General features: G+C 47.1%; 2 protein-coding genes across 3 annotated transcripts in view; one reads left to right on the forward strand and one right to left on the reverse strand.

The window, feature by feature from the left end:
* The window catches only part of LOC149325136 (mannan-binding lectin serine protease 1-like), a 110,679-nt gene that overhangs the window by 70,833 nt on the left and 18,708 nt on the right, over positions 1–21,138 (forward strand). For both annotated transcript variants that reach the window (XM_089564055.1, XM_089564054.1), the window contains exons 9-10: positions 12,258–12,545; positions 16,199–16,290. In XM_089564055.1, coding sequence (XP_089420181.1) covers positions 12,258–12,545; positions 16,199–16,290 — 380 coding nt within the window. The remainder of the gene's footprint in view (positions 1–12,257; positions 12,546–16,198; positions 16,291–21,138) is intronic.
* On the reverse strand, positions 259–5,759 carry LOC149325137 (uncharacterized). The gene has a single exon (XM_089564056.1). The coding sequence runs from the start codon at positions 5,696–5,698 to the stop codon at positions 4,523–4,525; it is 1,176 nt and encodes a 391-aa protein (XP_089420182.1). The 5' UTR covers positions 5,699–5,759; the 3' UTR covers positions 259–4,522.

The following is a 21,138-nucleotide window of genomic DNA, read 5'->3' on the forward strand; positions in this document are numbered from 1 at the left end:
CGTGAGAAAATCAAAACTTTCTCAGGGAACACAACTCTCCCATCAACTCGATAACTTCATCTCCAAAACATAGCTCCTTGTACACTTCACGTAGCTTAAATATGCTTTCTTTGAAGTAATCGCGGACAGAACGCGCATCTTCATCACAGTGTCGTACAGCCATCCTGCTTCGCCAAATACTGTGCAGGCCAAGCAGGAAAATTACATCATATTTATAAAGATCCGGCTCTATGTCCAGGAATCGTATCCCATACGGCGTTAGGGGTAAGTCTTTCTTTATTGTACGCTGGAGCACGTCCCAAAAGAGCAGCGCATCCCAGCAATCAATAAAAACGTGTTCTATTGACTCTGGTTTGCGACACAACAAGCAGTCAGCACCCCATGGTAGAAACAATCCCTTTTCCTCCATCCATGTTTTAACCGGCAACGTCCCAGTGTGTAACTTGAAGAAGAACGTCTTCACACCCGCTGGCACCAACATTTTTCGTACTCTTTTTAAAACATTTCCTGCTTGGCCTCCACTATACATAGATCGATAGATTGGCTCCGGGAAGACAGAGTCGAGCAAATCTTTTAACAATTTCTTACGCGTGACATTAGAAAGATATTCCAAACTGAAGCGCGCATTCAGAAACCGGAAAGCAAAGACCACTTCTTTCAAAAACCTACTTGCACTGTATCTCATCCCGTCCACACTGGAAATAACATAGTTTGGCAAAGCCGAAGAAAGCCTCACTTGAATAAATGTCCGCAGGAAAGGGTCGCGTTGATCTCGAAGAAACAGAAATCTTGACACCACCTGCCTCAGGTACAAGTGTGGCAAGGAAAGACCCCCTTTTCTCAAACGCAGAAATAAATTATCACGTTTAGTCCTCTCCCATGAGGACTGCCAAACAAAAACTGCGAAGAGACGATGAAACTTTGAATGCTAAGTCGAGAGCATGAAAGGACCTGCAACAAATAGCACACTTTTGAAACCAGATATACATTGCATATGTTTGCGCGCGTGAATACAGACAGTTCCTTCCCCGACCATTTCTGTGCACGCGTGAAGAGTTCTTGAATTTTCTCCTTCCAAAAGTCATCGTTATCTCGATACTTGTCAAGAGGTACACCTAGGTATTTGGAAGGAACATGTGACCATTTTACACTTGCATGAAACAAAGGCGCTGATGCCCAATTCCCATGCCAAAGGCCCGCACACTTGTCCAGGTTAACAACGCTATTGGTTACATCACAAAATCTACGAACAACCGACATCGCATGTTCTATGCTGCTGTGGTCACTACAGAAAACTGCCACATCATCGGCATAAGCCAATACTTTAATTTCACATGCTTCCAGTTCGAAACCACGAATACAGCTGTTATTTATTACATTTCGGCAAAGTGGCTCCAGGTACAGAGCGAAAAGTAGCGGTGACATTGGGCAGCCTTGCCGCACGGATGCTCTAACGGCAATTCTGTCTGTGAGCTCTCGGTTAACAACCAGATTCGTGGTACAGTTGCTATAGGCCATTTTAACCCCTTTTAAAATAACTTCTCCAACACAGACATGTTCAAGGATTTTAAAAAGAATGTCATGACATACACGGTCAAATGCCTTCTCTAAATCAATTTGCAACATTGCGACTCGCCTAAAGTCAGCGTCACAGCATTCCAGTATACTCCGAGTGACATGAACATTCGTGAAGATGGTCCGCCCTTGAATTCCACACGTCTGGTGGGGGCCCACCAAGATGTCCATAACTGATTGTAAACGTTTGGCTAATACTTTCATAAAAATTTTATAATCCACATTAGTAAGCGTTATCGGCCGATAACCTGTAACTTGCTTAAGCTGAGCAGGATTGTCAGTTTTCGGTATAAGTACTGTATGTGCACGAGAAAACGACGGTGGTAAAATACCAGTTCTAAATGACTCTTCATAAACGCGTTGCAAAATGAGAGCAGTTTCACTTTTGAACGCCTTATAAAATTCTGCTGTTATCCCGTCAGTACCTGGCGATTTTCCCAAGTGAAGCTCATCAATAGCGCATTCCAATTCCGCTGTTGATAAGTCGGCAGACAGGATGTCAGTGTCTTCACTGGTCAGTCGGGGTAATAGACTTAAAAATTCATCCTGAAAGGCCTGTACATCTGCCGATTTGGAAGCGAACAAATCACGGTAATGCTCACTGAAAGCCTCCCTTATCGCCTTGGGATTGTCTGTCAGAATGCCTTTGTTTTCAATTTCTACGATATCTTTTCTTCTAGCGTATCTTTTTTCTGTCGTCAAATTTCGCCTACTGGGCATATCATCTGCCAGCAAGCGATCTGCTCGTGCACGAATTGCAGCTCCCTGAAACAATGTCGCATCGATAACCTCAAGCTTTGCTTTAACTTCGCTGATAAGGTCACTGTATAGTCCCGGAGCTCTATTTTCCTCTGTAATTAATTCTTTCAACATCTGTTTTAGGTTCTTCTGTTTCGCTTTCTCAGCGTGCTTGATTTCTACGGACCTTTCAATAGCCCTCATTTTGACATCAATTTTGAATTCCTCCCACTTTTCTGCCCAACTTTTTCCATAATTCAACCGAACTTCTTCTAACACGTTCTTTGTTTCTAAAACAAACGAATCGTCCTTTAGTAACTTTGCATTCAGTTTCCACAAGTCCCAGCTGAATTTCGCTTGAGGTGTCACATTCCTGCCAATGGTGAATATGACACAACAGTGATCGCTAAACGTAACCGGTTCGACGATGTAGTTATCGCAAATTGCCGCCAGCTCAAGGGAAACGTAAGCTCTATCTAGCCTAGCATGACTACACCCTTGAAAATGTGTATAATGACGCCTCATTCCGCCCTTTGCAAACTGGGCTACGTCTTGAAGTGAATACTTTTCAATGTTTTCTTTCAAGAAAACAGCACTTTCGCTTTCGGTGACTGTTGAGCCTGATCGGTCATCTGCACTGAGAACACAATTGAAATCCCCTAAAAGAATGACAAGTCTATTGCATTCCAGATACGCACATAGTTCCTGGAAAAACAAAAGTCGTTCACGGGGTTTCGTAGGAGCATACACACAGATAACTCTCAAATATTCCTCCCCGTACAACAGATCACAGAGCACAAACCTTCCCCTCGTGCAATACACCACTGGTGGTGGTGAAAATATTTTAATGAAATGGTTTAGGAGGTTGTAGCCGTGGTTGGAGCTCTCAGTCCGGAACCCCATTGGCGTAGGCTGCTGTCCGGGCTCTTTCGATGAGTTGCTTTTGACTCTTTCCGTCCGAGCTGGACAGAGCTGCCTCCCACCCCTCCTGCGTTGGCTGGTTATTAACAGTGATCGCCTGATTTCGTTGGCAGGCCCATACCATATGGTACAGGTCCGCCTTCTCCCCGCAGAATTTGCATTGTGAGTCAAATGACTCCGGGTCTATGGCATGCAGTCTTCGTGGGTTGTTGTAAGTGTTGGTCTGTAGCTTTCGGAGGTGTTGTTCCTCCCCTTTATCTAGTGTCTTAGCCGGCGGAGGGTAGACCCGACGGGATAATCTTAAGTGCTGAAGTATGTCATTGTAAGTTAGTAGTGGGGTAGGAGGTTCCACGGCATCCGCACTGGGTGCCCGGGGGAGAAATGCTCGGGCTGAGGCATGTGCGCTCTCGTTCCCTGGGATGCCCTGGTGACCTGGTACCCATATTAAGTGTTTGTGTGTGGGTTGGTAGCCACGGATGTAGCTATCTTGCAGGATTTTAGCTGCTAGCGGTGCGACCCTGCCCCTGAGGTAATTGCGATACGCTGTCTGTGAATCTGTGAGAATGTATATTGAGCTAGTGTGTGTTGCAGCTAGAGCAATCGCCACTTCTTCCGCAGCCAGTATGTCCTGGCTAGCCAGTACTAGTCCGTCGACTGTTGTATTTTGGTGCACTACCGCGACGGCCGTCATTCCCTGCTCGGGACCCGCAGCATCGACATAGAACACGCCCTCGCGCCCGCCGTAGTGTCTTTTCATGGCTTCGGCTCGTGCTTGTCGTCTTGACTGGTGAAAATCAGGGTGCATATTCCTGGGTAGTGGAGCTGCCTTGAGTTGTCCTCTCCATGAGGCTGGGATGTCGGTTTTGGTGTCTAGCTGTCGGGGGCAATTGATGTTTAAATCACTCAGGACTTGTCGGCCAGTTCGAGTTGTGGAATACACCACTGCTTGTTCCTCGATATTAAGACTGTTCTTAATTAACAGAACACAGCCCGCTGATGTCCCCACTGCATGACTAGCACGCACGTTATATCGCGGCTTGAACTGCGCAACCATAGCGTCTGTCGCGCTCGCACTCTCTACCTTTGTTTCTTGTACTGCAAGAATGTCCAGGTCTTTCTCATAGAGCAGGCGCCTTAGCTGACATTGTTTACGTCTAGCTGCTAGTCCACGCACGTTTAACGTGCCGCATTTTAAATTTGACGGAAGACAAGCCATGCTGAAAATCCTGAGCACAAAAAGGTACAAGTCCCTTACCAGGCGTACGCCTTACCCTCCGAGAAGGGGCGATTAATCAGCGCTCCTTGCGCTGCGCACGGGAGACGCGGACGATGAACGACACTCAGGCACATACTTCCCCTTGGCCCCGGTGGGTCTGAGCCACTGGCGCTCAAGGCGTTGCGACCTGACCTCGGTGGAAGGTTGTGAAGGGGACGGCAACACCGTCTTGGCACGCTTAGCCGGACCGAAGGTGTCATGTGATGCCCTTTCATCCTCGACTGGCTCCGCTTCGGCGTTCATGGCAGACGCCTGGTCACTCATCGGCGGCGTTTCAGTCGCGTTGCTCAAAGCTCGTTGTTTGTTCGGCGTCTTGCTCGAAGTTTCCATGTTTCCGTTGGAGACGCTTCCCTGTTCCCCAGACGCACTCTTCTTTGGACGGCCATCAGGGGCCGCCGTTTCAGCTTCCTCAACGTCCATGATATCCTCTTTATCATCACAGTCCTCTGAGGCCGCCCCTATCACACTGGCGTACGTACGTATGCAGTCCTCACGGACATGACCAAAGGCTCGGCACTTAGTGCAGCGAGGCGTCTGGCAGTCGCGGCGGATATGCCCGCGTCTGCGACATCGGAGACAAACAGGCGCCCTACCGGGCACAACCACAAGGACGGAGGCCCCGTAGAATTTGAAAAGATGCGGTAGCTCCTCCGCCGTGACTCCCTCTTTAAGCACCATTCGAGCGACACGTGTTGTCGATTCCGCCGATTCAAATCCTGGAACACTCCATTCCTCATGCTGAATTTCCATCACTTCCCCAAACTCGCTCAGGGCCTTCCGTAGGGTCTCACTGGGTATGTGAAATGGCACCCAGTGAATCTTCACCTTGATCTCCTTTCGACAGGGATCAATAATGGCACAGTAACCGCCTTTCACACTCAGGCCCCCGGCCGCAAGTACAGTGTCCTTCGCCTCCTGGGTGCGGAACCTCACGAGCCAGAGGTGGCTCATCTGGTAAGCGCCAATGCCGCTGACATCCCTAAGGACGCCGGCATCTTCTAATGGTTGACGAAAGTCCTCTATTCGATACGGACGCTTCGAGGTATCACCGTGCAAGAAAACACAGAAACGCATACCTTCGTCAGCCGGCAGTGACGGTAGCAGAAAGCGATAACCAGGAGGTGGTCCAGACACCGATTCATCCCGACCAACAAAGGCCGTTGCGACACCTCGCCCGGAGCGAGCCATTTCTGCGTCCGTCTAGCACGGCAGCCAGAAGCAGCCCGCCATGCCAGCTCGATGGTTTGGAATGAACAAAGGCGCGTCTAGTGAATACGGTGTCTTCACATACTGCCATCCTCCTCCCTTCCCTTCCGGCGAGGTTTAGGTGTCCAACGAGATATGAGAGACAGATACATTTCCTTTCCTCAAAAACCAATTTACCGACGAGTGAGGCGTACAACCGAATGGGCGATGGCGTTCTATGGACTCCTTGGCAGCGTTGCAAGACGCTGTCGCGTTCCACTCTTAGGGGCGAAGCTTAACATCTTAACCACACATCAGTGACCACACTTTAGGTAAAAAAAATGCCCCCGAGATATGTGAGACAGTTACTGCGTAATTTCCTTTCCTCAAATACAATTTTCATTTTCTTCATTACGGCTCCTCTTTATCTATCTTCTTTCACTCCCACCTCCCTTTCTCTACGGTGCGGTTCAGGTGTCCACCGAGATAACAGAGAATTACTGCGCCATTTCCTTTCTTCAAAAAGCGTTGCGTTCAAAGGGCAAGGCATCGCGCCGAACGGGTGGTGGCGTTCCGTGGACTCCCTGGCAGCGCTACAACGCGCTGTCGCGTCCCACTCCTAAAGGCGCAGCTTAAGCGTCATTAATTAGCAGTTAATTAGTATTCAGGCATTAGGCAGTAATTGACAATTAATTAGTGATTTGCCATCACCTAGTAATTAGTACTCAAATATATGTGACGCCACCAGTGCCACAGAAACAGAGAAGGTGGTGCGGAAAACGCTTCCGCCTTCTACCCACTTTAGACAGTCAAAGTGCCCCCTGAATATTTATTCCTAGAAGGGTTGGATATAGTTGGGTTAGATACATTCATTTTGGGTGGAAAAAACAGCGCGAAAGGGACGGAAGACAAAGATGAAGGAAACCACACGGACGTGCGCTGACTCACAACTATTTTTTATTCAGAAAAAACAGACATTTATAGTTAAAAAGTCACATGACCTGACGTCACTCGCGCACATGCCCAGACTAACAATAGTCTAAGAACTACATCATGAGTCAAGATTAAAACCTTACAACGCGATTTCAGAACACTGATTAACCGAAAAAACACGAGACAGCCAGAAACAAAAAAAACAAACAAAGCCACTAAAAAACAAAGCACAAATCACGTGTTGTCAAGAAATGCGACCTCTTTATCGACCATCAATAAGGAAGGCTGACTGACGCATTCACCCCGTCTTTTCCGAATATGATATGCCTCAATGAGCTCCCTTGTCGTCTTATCTCTATGGCGGAATAAAATACGTGTGTGCGCGACTAAAGGTCTGCATACTTTTTTATTTTCAAGCTTGCAAGCTTTGCAGTGCTCTTTTAGATGCGAATAGTTTGAATCTGATAGTGAACGAAGATGCTCCCTAAGTCGAATATTTATACATTGGCCGGTCTGTCCTATATATACTCTTTTACATGAAAGAGGAAGTTCATACACAACTTAACATGCGCACTCTACACACCTTGATCTATGGGAAACCAAACAACGAAATGTGCTAATTCTTGATATATTGTCATGGCGGTTCCCTATCATGCGACAAAGCCCCCCCAACTTGTGTGGAGCAGAAAACACCACATTCACGTCAAATCTGCCCGCCACCTTTTTTAGATTATGAGCCGTTCGGTGCATTACGGAATAACAGCAAATTTTTTTCCCGCTCTGTCCAATTTTGTATTCAAGAAATCTTTTCGCACTGCCCTCACCAACTTCTCGCAAGTTGCTGAAATCACCCCCTGTGGAAACCCTGCGGCTTCTAATCTACTTACTTGTAAGATCAGACTGTCGGCTATGCAGTGATGGCATGAATTTGTGAGGCTTGAACGTAAGGTAGCCATTGCAATTCCATTCTTTACTAGCTTTGAGCGCCCTGAGGTAAAACTTAACACCGGTTTTTGGAATCGGGGTGAATGCATCCAGCAGATGTGCTCTTCCCTAAAAAACAACTTCAAACTTAAAAACTGCAGTGCATTTTCTGACGGCAACTCGAAAGTGAAGGACAGTCCTTTACCACATTCTTGAAAAACCTTTAGAATGTCATTCACTCTTGTATTGAAACTGTCCCTGTCTACTAAAACTAAAAAATCGTCAACAAATCTTGAGATATGCATTGCAAGACCCCCAATTTTGTTTTTTATTTCCTTGTCTACCTGGGCAAGATAAATGCTGCTTAGGGCTGGAGCAACCTTCGAACCTATGCATATGCCCTTTCTTTGAACATATACATCTCCTCGCCATCCCACGTATGTTGATTGCAAATAGAAAGCCAAAACCTCAAGAAAAGCAGACACCGAAATGCCGCACCGACTCACAAACCTGGCTTCGTCATTTCCTTCATCTATGCACTTGCGTACCGCTTTTAACATGCCTTTATGCGGAAGAGAATAATACAGGTCCTGTATGTCTATGCTAAAACCGGTACACCTTCCCGGATTTTCTTGCCTTAGGAACTTGACAAGAACATCGGCATTTTTCACAGCAAATGGATCGTCAACTGTCAATCCTGAAATGTGTTCCTGTAGGTAACTAGAGATTAAATACTGCCAAGTGCCGCCTTCGGAAACTATAGCCCTAAATGGGACATCGATCTTGTGGGTTTTTGCCGAAAAAATTAAGTCCAATTCCGTTCCCTGTGATTTCTGAACCGAGGTGGCTAATGCCTTCAAATTAAACTCATTCAACAGTGAAATCGCCCGCTCTTTCACAACCACGTGATCTACGTTGACCCGTTTAAAACACTTTTTGACAGCCGCCAAAGCCTTTTCATTGAACATCCCTTCCGGAATCACAACAAAATGCCCTTCCTTATCTGATAACACAAGTCTTAAATCGGCACTGAGGAAATAATCTATGAGGCCACGCACGTCCTTACTCCGTTTCAGTCTGCCCGGTGACACACCCAAGGCGTTGACGCTCTCCTCTAGGAACCTTGGCCGAAGTTCATCCTTGACTTTTCTGGAGATACTTCTGGAAATGGCTAGCCTCTCCACCGGTGATAGGATTGGCTCCTGGGAGTACTTCGGTCCGTGTTCAAGGCTCTTACGGTCTTACGGTATAGAAGGGTTAGATATATGTAGTTGTTAGATTGCGCACGTGTCGTCTCTTGTTTCTTCCACTACGTCCTGTGTTTCGCGCTGCTTTAAAATGAATCCGTTCCAACTTGCCCAATTTTTTGTTCTCGTAAAGCATTCAACCGCACTGCAACGATTATGCTGCATCGCAGCTCCAGCGGCACAGACAGCGATGAAGTATGGGTGAAAATTAAGTGGCACCAAACTTGAGCCCAAATTTCTGATCGCCACATACCATCCTTCCGAAGACAAAGAAAACCCGTTGTAGACGCTTTTCTAGTTATGTGAAGAAAACGGTAATCAGCAAACGAAATTATAAGCCCCAAAATAATGCCCCAGACATGAGCGAAACCTTAATATTTTGCATTTTTTCAAAGCTCTGATTTGTTACCGGAGTAACGTTGAACCCCACGGCCCATAGTCCATACGGACTTTTCATCAACTGCTCTTTTCTGTAATCGTTTCCTATTAGCGCCGCTTTTCGCGGCTCCCATATAGTTCCTGCGTTGCTCACAGGTCATTAACGTTTGGCAGTTTCAAAGCTCAGCTCGGAAAGAAAACTGGAAGGCTGCCGCAGGTTTTTTTGCGTGCGGAAGCAAAGAACGATGGTTGAGCCTCTACCACTTTGCTTGTGATTGACGGCATTATTCGCAAAGTACAGACCACAACACGCTGGCCAACGAGGGGGGGGGGGGGGGCAGTAGATTTTTGTGGACGAGTGGCGTTCGGTTTCTGGACAGCCATGTGGAGACACCGAGGGACCCTGGATGGCGTTTGGCCTCCGCTTTTTTTCTAAGGAGCGTTGCATCACTTAAGTCTCTTTTAGAATGCTTCCCTGACTAAACCACTGAATATTTAGCCTTCAAATTTTGCTAATATTGCTATTTGCAGGCGAGTTTTGTTTTGGAGGGGGTATCACGCCTGTCTCGCTCAGAATGAATAGAAAGTGCGTATCGTCTGCGGCAATCAATGACAACAAAAAAAAATTCAAAGGGCACTTTGCTGACCTAAAGTGCGGTAAGGCGAAGGCCTTAAGCGCGCTGTTGCTGCTTGTGTCAGTGATGTGTGTTTAAGAAGTTAGCTTCGCCTCTAAGAGTGGAACGCGATAGCGTCTTGCAACGCTGCCAGGTATTCCACATAACGCCATTGCCCGTCCTGTTGTACGCCTTGCTCGTCGGTAAATTCGTTTTCGAGGAAAGGTAACGTATCTGTCTAGCATATCTCGGTGGACACCTGAACCTCGCCGTAACGGGAAGGGAGGTCGATGGGAGTGAACGAATACACCGTATTCACTAGACGCGCCTTTCTTCATTCCAAACCATCGAGTTGGCATGGCGGAGTGGTTAGCGTGCTCATCTCGCACTCCGGAGACCCTGGTTCGATTCCCCAAATCGACCAATTTCCTACTCGGTTTTATGTATATATGTGGTCTGACTAGAAAGCTTAATTAGGCTCAGTTAGTCATTAATTATCATGCAATTATCATCGAATGCCTTAAATCGAGTTACGGTGTCATTTGAATGCCATCGATTAAGTATCGATTAAGTAATGATTGGCATATGCCCATATAAGGCACCTAACCGAAACGCGGACACATCTGCCGACACGGCTGCCGACACGGCTGCTAACGACAGTATGAGGCATTAAAGGTTTTCGCCTTAAATGTTATCATAAAAGTTGTGCGACAAGCGCCGTCTCTCACTCGGAAGAACGAGGGAGGATCGCTCTTCTTTTCATGTTGTCTGCTTTCGTCCTGCAGACGGCGACAGATGCCTCTATCAGGAATCGACTGTAGTGTTCTGGCTCGGCAGACCTGCGGCTGACCTTACCTCGTCCCCCTTTTTTCTATCGTAGTCATGTTCGTCCGGAAGTTCAGCTTTCTGGGGCATCACTTTTATCTGTGAGGTTACTGTGTAATATTATAATATGCTGTTACGAACATATTGATTGGAACTGTTTAACCTTCCGGTGCTAAGCAAAATCGTGGTTTTAAAGTTTGTTCCACGCTCGCACCGAGTAGTGAAGACTGCCGTAAAAAACCAACGGGGCGCGTTTTTGACATTAATTGTGAGGCAAGTGCGTTGTAAGATACTGTTCTGAACATACTGATGGGAATGGACTAATGTTCTGATGTGCAGCAAAATGTTTCGTGCAATGTTTGTGCTCCGCTCGCACACAGTAGTTAAAACTGCCTCGTGGTTTGGAAAATAAGTAGCAGGAAACAAGAAGCATCACGAGGGGAAGACTGCGGATGTATTAATTGCTGTGATGGAATCTTCCGAAATACGAATAAAATTACATTCATAAACAGCTTCCCGTGAAAAAGATGCGCTTGCCCAGAATTGCTGAAGTTGCTGAAACTGAGTTATCACATTTGCAAACAAAACTTTCAGCGCACCTTGAACTACAAAACTCATCGTGATATTTTCAGTATCGGTTTAGGTTTGGTATATGGGGTTTAACGTCCGAAAGTGACTAAGGCTATGAGAGACGCCGTAGCGGAGGGCTCTGGAAATTACGACCACCTGGGGTTCTTTAACGTGCACTGACATAGCACAGTACACGAGCCTCTAGGATTTCTCCTCCAAAGAAATTCAACCGCCGCGGCCAGGATCGAACCCGCGTCTTTCGGGTCAGCAGCCGAGCACCATAACCACTGAGCCATCGCTGCGGCATTTTTTCAGTATCGTCGAAGCATTAAGTCTTATACGCTCAGCGTATGCATCTTTCAGAGATTGCAGGACTGGGTACTTGCAATTTGTATATATAGTTATTCTTTGTATTTGTTAACTACTGTGTGCCAATAATCTGTATTGCGTTGTTTTCATGCCCTCCTCCTCTATGTAGTGCCCACTTGGGCCTTTAGGTTATTTAAATAAATAAATAAATGAATTCATCGGCCCCACAGTTCATCGGCGTGATATAACGGCACTCGCTCCTTAATACACCGTTCCTGCGCAGAATTAGAACGCGAACGAGCAAGTGGTTTAACCGTGAGAAGCATTGCTGGAGTGGCTCTGAGCGGCACCCCAGGCTGTGGGTTTCTTGCTGAGCATGTTTTAAGGCGAAAGCCTTTAATGTCTCATACTGTCCTAACCAAGTTGTGTTAGCAAATGTGTCCGCGTTTCGGCGTCACTACTTAAAAAAAGAACCTATGTCGAGGCTACGAACCGAACCAGGGCCTTTGGCATTTCAGGGGGAGACACTACCACTGCGCCACGAAGGTTCAGGGTTTCAATATGAATAAAGGCGCATCTAGTGAATGCATGGGTTTCAAAAATAAAATAAAACAAATAAAAATAAAAATAACAAAAGATATTAAATGAAAAAAATTAAATAAAAGAAAAAAACATACAGCCCGCCAGGCAAGGCTTTCGCCTTGCAGCACTTTAGACAGCCAAAGTGCCTCCTAAATTTTTCCCCCTTGCGGTGGCGTGCAGTGCAGCGAAAGGTGCCTCAGGACACGAGCTTCACCCGCGGGGAGACGGTCATCCTGCCGTGCGAGACGAGCGGTGCCCACGTGGCCACCCACTGGACCCGCAACGGGGCCCAGCTGCGCACCGGCGTGGACCGGGTCACCATCCTGCCCATCGGCTTTCTCACCATCAACGACTCGAGGCCCGAGGACAGCGGCGTGTACGCGTGCGTCGCCACCGACGTGGCCAAGAACTGCTCGCGCTCCTTCTCCGCCGCGGTGGCCGTGCTGCCCAAGTCGCGACTGCAAGAAGGTCAGCACCTCAGCCTGCTGCCGCCCTCCGCGAACGCCAGCGCCCCTGCTATCCGCCACGGGGCGCGAGAAAAATAAAGCGTACACTCCCCCGCTATGCAGAGCGGTCCTTCTGAGCCTGTTGCTTGCGAGCACTAGTAGTGGTGCCCGCGCGCGGGGAGGAGAACCTGTAGCAAAACCGTGATCTGAGCTAGTTGGTACAGTACGGTCCACTGTTAAAGGGAACATGCGATCCCGTGGCCTCAGAGCTTCCCGGCGCGCTGCCGCTGAGAACTTGTGGGAATTGTCGGCAGAAGACGCATGCGCAGTAAGCATGGCGTTTGGTCTCTCCACGCATGCTCCTCATGCCGCATATTGTCGCCGCATCTAGACAGCATGGCTTCGTGAAGCGCGGAGGGCACGCGATCGCATGTTCCCTTTAATAGTGGACCATACTGTTCATCTTCACAACCTCGCCAGCGCTGCGACGAAGAACAAATACAGAGAAGGAAGGACAGGGACAAGCGCTACTAACAACTGAAAGTCTAATTTAAAAAACATACAGGTTTTATACTCTCAAATGACAACGCGAAGCGCCTGCGTTCCCGCGAAAAAATCATACAAAAGAAAGTTAGAAATCCAGATACGAAATTTCACACTCATGAATGGTTACAGAAGGTGTGCAAACGCACGTGTCGCTGTTCTTGTGAACGTGATAGGCTTCACAGAACTCCCTGGTCAACTGATCTTCATGTCTAAACTTAATCTTAGCCCTGTTAAGAAGAGGAAAGCATGCTTTTTTTATTAGACAACTTAGACGCACTGGGTTTGCTCAGATGACAATCTCTGTAATCTCTGTCCTTCCTTCTCTGTCTTTGTTCCTCGTCGCAGCGCTGGTGAAGTTGTGGAGAGGAGAACCTGAATGGTCCTTAGACCAATGTCTCGAGGATCGACAGCATTTTTTTTAAACCAGTGCTTTAGGACGGGTAAATGACTAAGGGTGCTGGTTGAAACGGCGGAAAGCTCGCACTGTCGCTATGGTAGCGTCCTTAGCTTCCGGATTTAGAGGAGCCACAATACACACCAGGAGCCCAATATCATCAACAGATGTAGAAATTTACTGATTGTCCACGGCAGTTGAACCCACACTTAAGCGTAAGCTGCTAAACTCCCTCCGGAATTCAAGTGCCGCTGTTTATGCCCTCCGCTCCAACCTTCTCCTTGCATTGCGATATGTACGAGCTTTCTAATTGACTTGCGTCCGGTACTCTAAGAGTTGGAGTCAGCTAATCGAATGTTTCTGGCCATTTCGGTAAGAAACTGTAGGGTGCCCTCCAATCTTCACGTCTAACGCCCTCGCCTCGTGCTTGAAATCAGGCTTTTTGAGCGGCGTCTTCTGGACAGCTGAGCAGGTTTTCATGGCTTTGCATGTTCTTCATGTTGGATAGAGAGCCCGGTGGAGTCTTTGCGTTGGACTCACCATTAGACGGATACATATTGCTTATATTTTCTCTATCAATATCGCTAGAACACATTTTTTTTGTTGTGGGAATCTTTTTCGCCTATTTTTCAGTTAATGAGAAGCAACCATTTTCTAAGCATTTTTCACGCTTGTTACCCTAGTTTTTTTTTCATGGCTGAGCTTTTCCAACAAAAAGGGCAGTTTTCGCCTCAGCGTCGTCACACGTCAATCCGTGCTGGCAGCGTAAAAACAAGCGCCGGTGCTAAGTTGAGCGCGAGTTCTTCAGCTCGTCCAAGAACTTCCAAATTGTCGTTAAATGCATACAAGTTTGGCTCTCCTGGCGTTTCTTCCGCACAGGGAAAGTAAATACATGATGCGAACGAAGTGTATTTGCTGGCCATGCCAACACTTACTGCGTTGCTGCATGATGCCTATTTAAAGGATAATTTAGATCGGCATTAAACATCCGGAGGAGTTCCGTCGTAAACTGCATAACAGAGTTCACATTAGCGCTAAGCAGCTAGCAGGATGTCGGCTGTCGTACAGACCTATAACAAATAGAGTCCATGCAATGAGTTTTGGAGCGCGTTTCATACATACTGCAAGTTACGGCAGGTCCAGACCTTAGTTCTTAACCGAGTGACTAGGATTCGTTTATCAATTACCTGTGTACTGGCTCGTTTGAAAAAACTGACCCATTGTGCTATATCTTATGCCCTTAACTAATCATATTTCACGCATATTTTATGGTGAAAATGCTTAACATAAACTTACCGCGAACTATCCTACGCCATGTGCTTCAGCCGAGAATGCGTACTTATAGACCTCGCATGATATCTATGGAAATTATAACTAATCGCCGCATTTTTGTTCTTAAATTTACAAGCTGGGTACTTTTCCTCGTGCCTAAGGAAGTCCAGAGATATTTCAATTGCAGTCGAACTGTCGATAATTCTTTTTCTGTTACCCCGCGCTCGTTTATTGGTTTTGATATTACGCATTATTAGGCGTCTTTTTATATTCTGAAAAAAAAAGGGTCGCTTTAATGAAGAATTCCGAATAGGTCGAGCGCATGTCGAGAAATTCCAGTGGCTTACGGGAGCCAGACTCACCCGCTTCATTAAAAAAAAACCCGAAGCAGCGGATAAATCGTGTGTTTCTAATGCTGTGTGACGCCCACCAGGTGTGTCTGTGCATATTTCCACACAAACGTCGTCTGGGCTCTGTGTGTAATACTCCCCTACTGAAAAAAGTTTTATGAGGCAATAAACTCATACAGTTTATCATACAAACGTCATAGACTTATCATACAAATCACATAAAATTATCATTCAAATGTCATTCATTTCTGTGAAATCATACAGTCATCATAGAGATATCATAGAATATCATACAATCCATGCAATTCGTATGATATTCTATGATATCTCAATGATGACTGTATGATTTCACAGAAATGAATGACATTTGAATGATAATTTTATGTGATTTGTATGAGAACTCTATGACATTTGTATGATAAACTGTATGAGTTTATTGCCTCACAAAACTTTTTTCAGTAGGGTCTGGCCCTTTTTTTCTGAAGACTCCCTTGTGTCAGCCGTCCGCTAGGCAGTTGCAGTGTGATTTGCAGGCAACTGGTCTCCCTAAAGGCTGACCTCTAAATGTCAGGCACGCAGTGCGAGGTTAACAAAGACGAATAGGGAGACCAGCGCTTGGAAGTGGTGACCTAGAAGTGGAAGGTGCTTTGCTTGGCTGGAGCAAGCGAAAGCGTCGTAGGCGGGTAGCCTATTAGCAAGGAATCCTTCTTGGGAAGTGCGTACCTTTTGCACGGCTGGCACTCAGGGGAGTGACATGACACAATAAAAGGGTGCTTTCACACTCCGGCAGCGACGTTCATAGACAAAGGAACGTGTCTTCACCGGTGCAATGTCATGTAGACAAGTCCCCCGGTGCAATGCCATGTAGACAAGTCCCCGATGTCGACAAGACGCGAGCGTGGAGCATCGGTTCGGCCTTCTTTTCGGTGTGCCCTGGAAGAAGGTGCCACTTGGTCCTCGGCGCTGAGCCCTTTGTCGTCACTCAGTGAACAAGGAGGCCGCTGCGATGTGTGCATCCGATTCGCTGCCCGGCACTGCACTTGCACATGACACTCCTTGCCGGCCGCTGGGCGAAAGTGCTCGGCTTGCTAACTGTGCTCCTCCGTATCGCAGTGTGCGGCCGCGTGGACCTGGACAAGGCGAATGCACCCGCCGAGCGCATCTCCGGTGGACACGACGCGCCCAGAGGAGCCCACCCCTGGCAGGTAGGAGGGACGGCCTTTTTATCTGCTCGCTGCGGCGCTCGCCGCGACGCCGCCGGCGCTTTTGGCGCCCGAACGGACGGGGCATGCCCCCTTCCTCGTCGCGCCGCTAAAGAAGGCGCTATCTCGATAGCGGCATCGGACCCCGCTGCGGAGGAAAAAACTGGCCGATCCGTTTCGCAATGCGCGGTTTTTCTAGGAATTGCCCATGGGTGATTAAGCGCGGCGGCCCGGGTGGTAAACACGCCGGCCTTCGGTTGGTTTCTTGCTTTTCTTTTTTTACGCGTACGACCCGCCTCCCGCTTGCGTTCCCAAGCTCGGATTGTGGGGGCTCACATACCAGCCGGAGGAACGCGGTGACCCTTCCCGTACCGAGTCGATTTATATCTCGCGGCGGGGGAAGATGGTTCTGCGCACTTGGTTGTAGTTTCCGCTGCCACGGCAGGCATCAGCGCTGAAAGTAATTCGATTCGCACGAAGGTTGTTTGTGTTTTGAGACCGCAACGTGCGAGATCCGCGTTACATAAACGATCTGAGCTCTCAAACGTTCCTAACGACCGGGGGAAAAAGCGGCCTGTTTTCCACCGTGCACGCAGGTCACGACTGCTCGCGAACTTTTAGGTTCGCCCTCTTCGTGTCAGTGCACAGCAGTTTTTTTTTTTTTTCTAAATATACGAGCGCACAGAAAAACCCGAAACCCAGGCAGATTATCTTTCCTCTCCCCCGCCCTGTAAAAAAATGCATTTGCGGCCGAAACATTTCCCTCGTTTCGTTGAGCTCCGCCCGGTCATAATGTGAAATGCAAGTAGACTTCGGAGGATCTCAGCGGACCTATGCTTAAGTCTCGCCCCTTTGGAGGCAGACCGGCTATAAATTTTCAATCAACGTCTTTTGTTTTTCTGCCTCTGGACGCACAACTTTTGCGCAGTAAAGAAATAAATTCGTTACGCTATCTTATTTTTTTGCGCATGGCGCTAAATTACGTCTAAAAAAGCTACAAATCAGGGTCGTGACTGAAACATCACGACTTTCCTGCCTGCGCTTCGTGAGGCAGTCGCACGGGTCGTCAACACGGGCCCCCATACTCTCACACTTATATAATGGCTTATATGATGAGGTTAAAGAGTAATGTAGACCTTTACTTTTATTTCTTTCTCTGCGCGCTCGTTACATTTACACGGCGTGTTTTGGACTTGAGCCGGTTCTTCAACCTGGGAGCGCGCTTTCTATTTCAGAAAGCCCTACGAAATGCAACAAACCAGAGAAAAGCGTTAGGGCTGCCCCCTACCTTGTGCTGTTAGCCGTAGCGCAAACGTAGCAGCGCTCGTACATCATCGTCTTCGCGTTAGATGAACCTGCAGTATTCTCATGTTGTTTGTTCAGTTCTTTCGCAATTTTCCTGTCGTTTTGACGTTGCGAGCTGCTCGTTCTGTTTTAAAAGCGTAAATATCGTAACTAATGGGCAGTGTTTGCCTTTGATTTCACCAAGCTTGCATGTTTTCTTTATTTGCACTTCACTGTTCACTAGATTCCTATTTTCGTCGAAGCCGCCGCGGTGGCTCAGCGCTTATGGTACTGGGCTGCTGACCTGAAAGACGCGGGTTCAATCACGTCCGCGGCAGTCGCATTGCGATGGAGGCGAAATTCTAGAGGCCCGTGTACTGTGCGATGTCACTGCACGTTAATGAACCCCAGGTGGACGAAATTATTCCGCAGCCGTCCCATATGGCGTTCCATAGCCTAAGTCCCTTTGGGCCGTTAAACCCCATGAGGCCAAACCTGACCATTTTTGTCGTGACATGAATGTTAGCATCATTAATAAAGAACAATGAATAAAAAAAACTGTTTTCACACATGTATAAAGAGAGGCTTGCTGTGTCACGCTATGGTTCTAAAACAGATTGATTCCGTCCTAGATAAGCTATTGCTGTCTTAGAGCAAGAAAGCAAAATTCAGGGGGCACTTTGACTGTCTAAAGTGCGTAGAGGCGAAAGCGTTTTCCGCACCACTTTCAGTGCTTCTGTGGCACTGGTGGCGTCACATGTAATTGAGTACTAATTACTAAGTGATGACAAATCACTAATTAATTGTTAATTACTGATTACTGCCTGAATACTAATTAACTGCTAATTAAGCTTAAGCTTCGCCTTTAGGAGTGGAACGCGACAGCGTGTTATAGCGCTGCCAGGGAGTCCACGGAACGCCACCACCCGTTCGGCGCGATGCCTTGCCGTTTCAACGCAACGGTTTTTGAGGAAAGGAAATGGCGCAGTAAATCTCTGTCATCTCGGTGGACACCAGAACCGCACCGTAGAGGAACGGAGGAAGTGGGAGTGAAAGAAGAAAGACGAAGATGGCCCGTAATGAAGAAAATGAAAATTGTATTTGAGGAAAGAAAATTAGGCAGTAACTGTCTCACATATCTCGGTGGACACCCGTCAAAATTCAGGGGGGGGGGGGGTGCACTTTTTTGACCTAAAGTGTGGTCACTGATGTGTGGTTAAGATGTTAAGCTTCGCCTCTAAGAGTGGAACGCGAGAGCGTCTTGCAACGCTGCCAGGGAGTCCATAGAACGCCATCGTCCATTCGGTTCTACGCCTCGCTCGTCGGTAAATTGGTTTTTGAGGAAAGGAAATGTATTTCTCTCTCATATCTCGGTGGACACCTAAACCTCGCCGGAAGGGAAGGGAGGAGGATGGCAATGAGCGAAGACACCGTATTCACTAGACGTGCCTTTGTTCATTCCAAACCATCGAGCTGGCATGGCGGAGTGGATACCATGCTCGTCTCGCACTCCGAAGACCGGGGTTCGATTCCCGAGCTCGACCAATTTCTTACTAGGTTTTATTTATTTATATGGCCTGACTAGAGAAGTTAATTAGGCCAATTGGGTAATTAAGCAATTAACTAAGCTCAGTCCCACTTACTTGGAGCATCACTATATGGTCCCTTCGATTGGTTACATGGTTACTAGCCAAAGTACAATTGGCCACGTTTGAAATTGGCGCACTGTGACGTCACGACCGTTTCGACCAACTGAAAAGCGTGACATTCTCTGTCGACAACTGCTGCTTACAACGATGAGACATTAAAGGCTTTCGCCTTAATATACATGAGGATCGCGTCAAAACCGTTTCGCCCGAACACTGCATTGCAGTGTGGAAGGCGCATAAGATCTTCACGCCAGTCTTCGCCAATCTGTGGCCCACTAATGAGTTTCCAAGACACTGCAATGCCTCCATACGCTTTGATCAGACACGTACGTGGCACCTGATATGGAGTAATTGTGCATGCCGAAGACAAGCTTCCGTTTCTCTTCCTTTTTTTTCTGACAACCAGACATGCGCGCCACAAGCTGCGGATGCTCCTCTCAAAGCAGCTTCAGTTTTCCTTTCGGTGCAGAAGTTTCCTTTTTTGTGCAGCTAGAATCAACTCTGTGCGAGATATGCGCGGACGTGCAGTCTCAGTACCATTTGTAGTTACCTAGTTTTTTGTTTCTTCAACTAAAATACTACCACGAGGAACGGAGAATGAGTGCCCGAGAGCGCTTATGTCCTCAACACTGTATTCTGGCAGAGTATTCCTTTCAAGGGTACTTTCTTTTTGTGCCTTTGCTTAAAGTGCTTGATTTTCCAGCGTAGGCCAATTATTTAACGCATGTCATTCCGAACCTGGCAAGCAGCTCCCGTAATGACGCCGACTTCACTGTTGTTGTGCACTCTTGCATGCAGTTAAGCTGTGCAGGAGCGCAGAAAAGAAAGCTTCAAATATTTTAAGTCGCAAATACAGAACATAAAGGCGCCTATTTCAAAGTTAAGCGGAGAGTGAAACGCATGTTTCGAGTAATTACTCTACAAATGGCAAATCACCGGGGTTCCTTAAAGTAAAACTGTTCTTGACCATGAGTGCTAAGTTTAACCTTTTGAACAGATTCCGAGTGTATTTAAGACAGCACACTGTTTATTTGACCATTTAATTAAGCCGGCTCAATCGCAGCATTTGCACTGTATTTCTATTTCATTTCATTTCTTGTTGCCTTAAAGTCTTGAAGGCATCACACAAACCGGGAACTAGAACAAAATTAACGTACGATGAGAAGAATATTGTAGGTAGGAGTATAAACGCACAAATGAATAAGCAAAGGCTACAGAAAAAAAGATGCAAATCTAGTAGATCAGATAAGCGCAACAAAAATGCTTGGGATCAAAAACAAGCAAATAAAATTTAGGAGTAATTGAATACAAATTAGGCGGCAGGGATCGGCACTACGAGAAATGGACATTGAGTTCAACACGGAAATGTCTTACGTTAAGGCAAGTTCCTCACGTCTTATGTGTCGGTGATAAGAAGATTGAAGAAGACAGAGACAACGTAGCATTGCGACGTGACAGAAATGGTGAGAGGGGTAGGGACTATTTTAGTGCAGCGGCGCTTGTTTTCTTGATTAGAGAGAGGTTATGCATCGCATGGTGCGATCTCTCAACTAAAACTTGGACACAACAACAATTACAGCGTCAAGGCCAGCGGCGAGTTACGATTGCGATGGGCGCCAGATGGATGACGCGTGTTGTACTTTTAGCCGAACGAATGTTTTACCAGTTTTTATGCCCGGAGACGCAGCTTTCAAGTCACGTTGGTTGTTGATAGCCAAGAGTGCGTGAGGCATGAACGCAAATTTGCTGAGAGTTTTTCGTACCCACTTCGCGTTTCGCGTCCACATTTGTACACGTGACCTGAATGCTCTCGAATTCTGTATGCAAGGCTCAATATCCACACATGTGGACACTAAAAAAACGCTCAATTGTCTAATCTCTTCGGTGATGCCAGAAACACTGGTTTAAGACGGACACT

Source organism: Amblyomma mixtum, chromosome 10 (assembly GCF_055824585.1).
Source record: "Amblyomma mixtum isolate Tamu chromosome 10, ASM5582458v1, whole genome shotgun sequence".
NCBI classification, from domain to species: Eukaryota; Metazoa; Arthropoda; class Arachnida; order Ixodida; family Ixodidae; genus Amblyomma; species Amblyomma mixtum.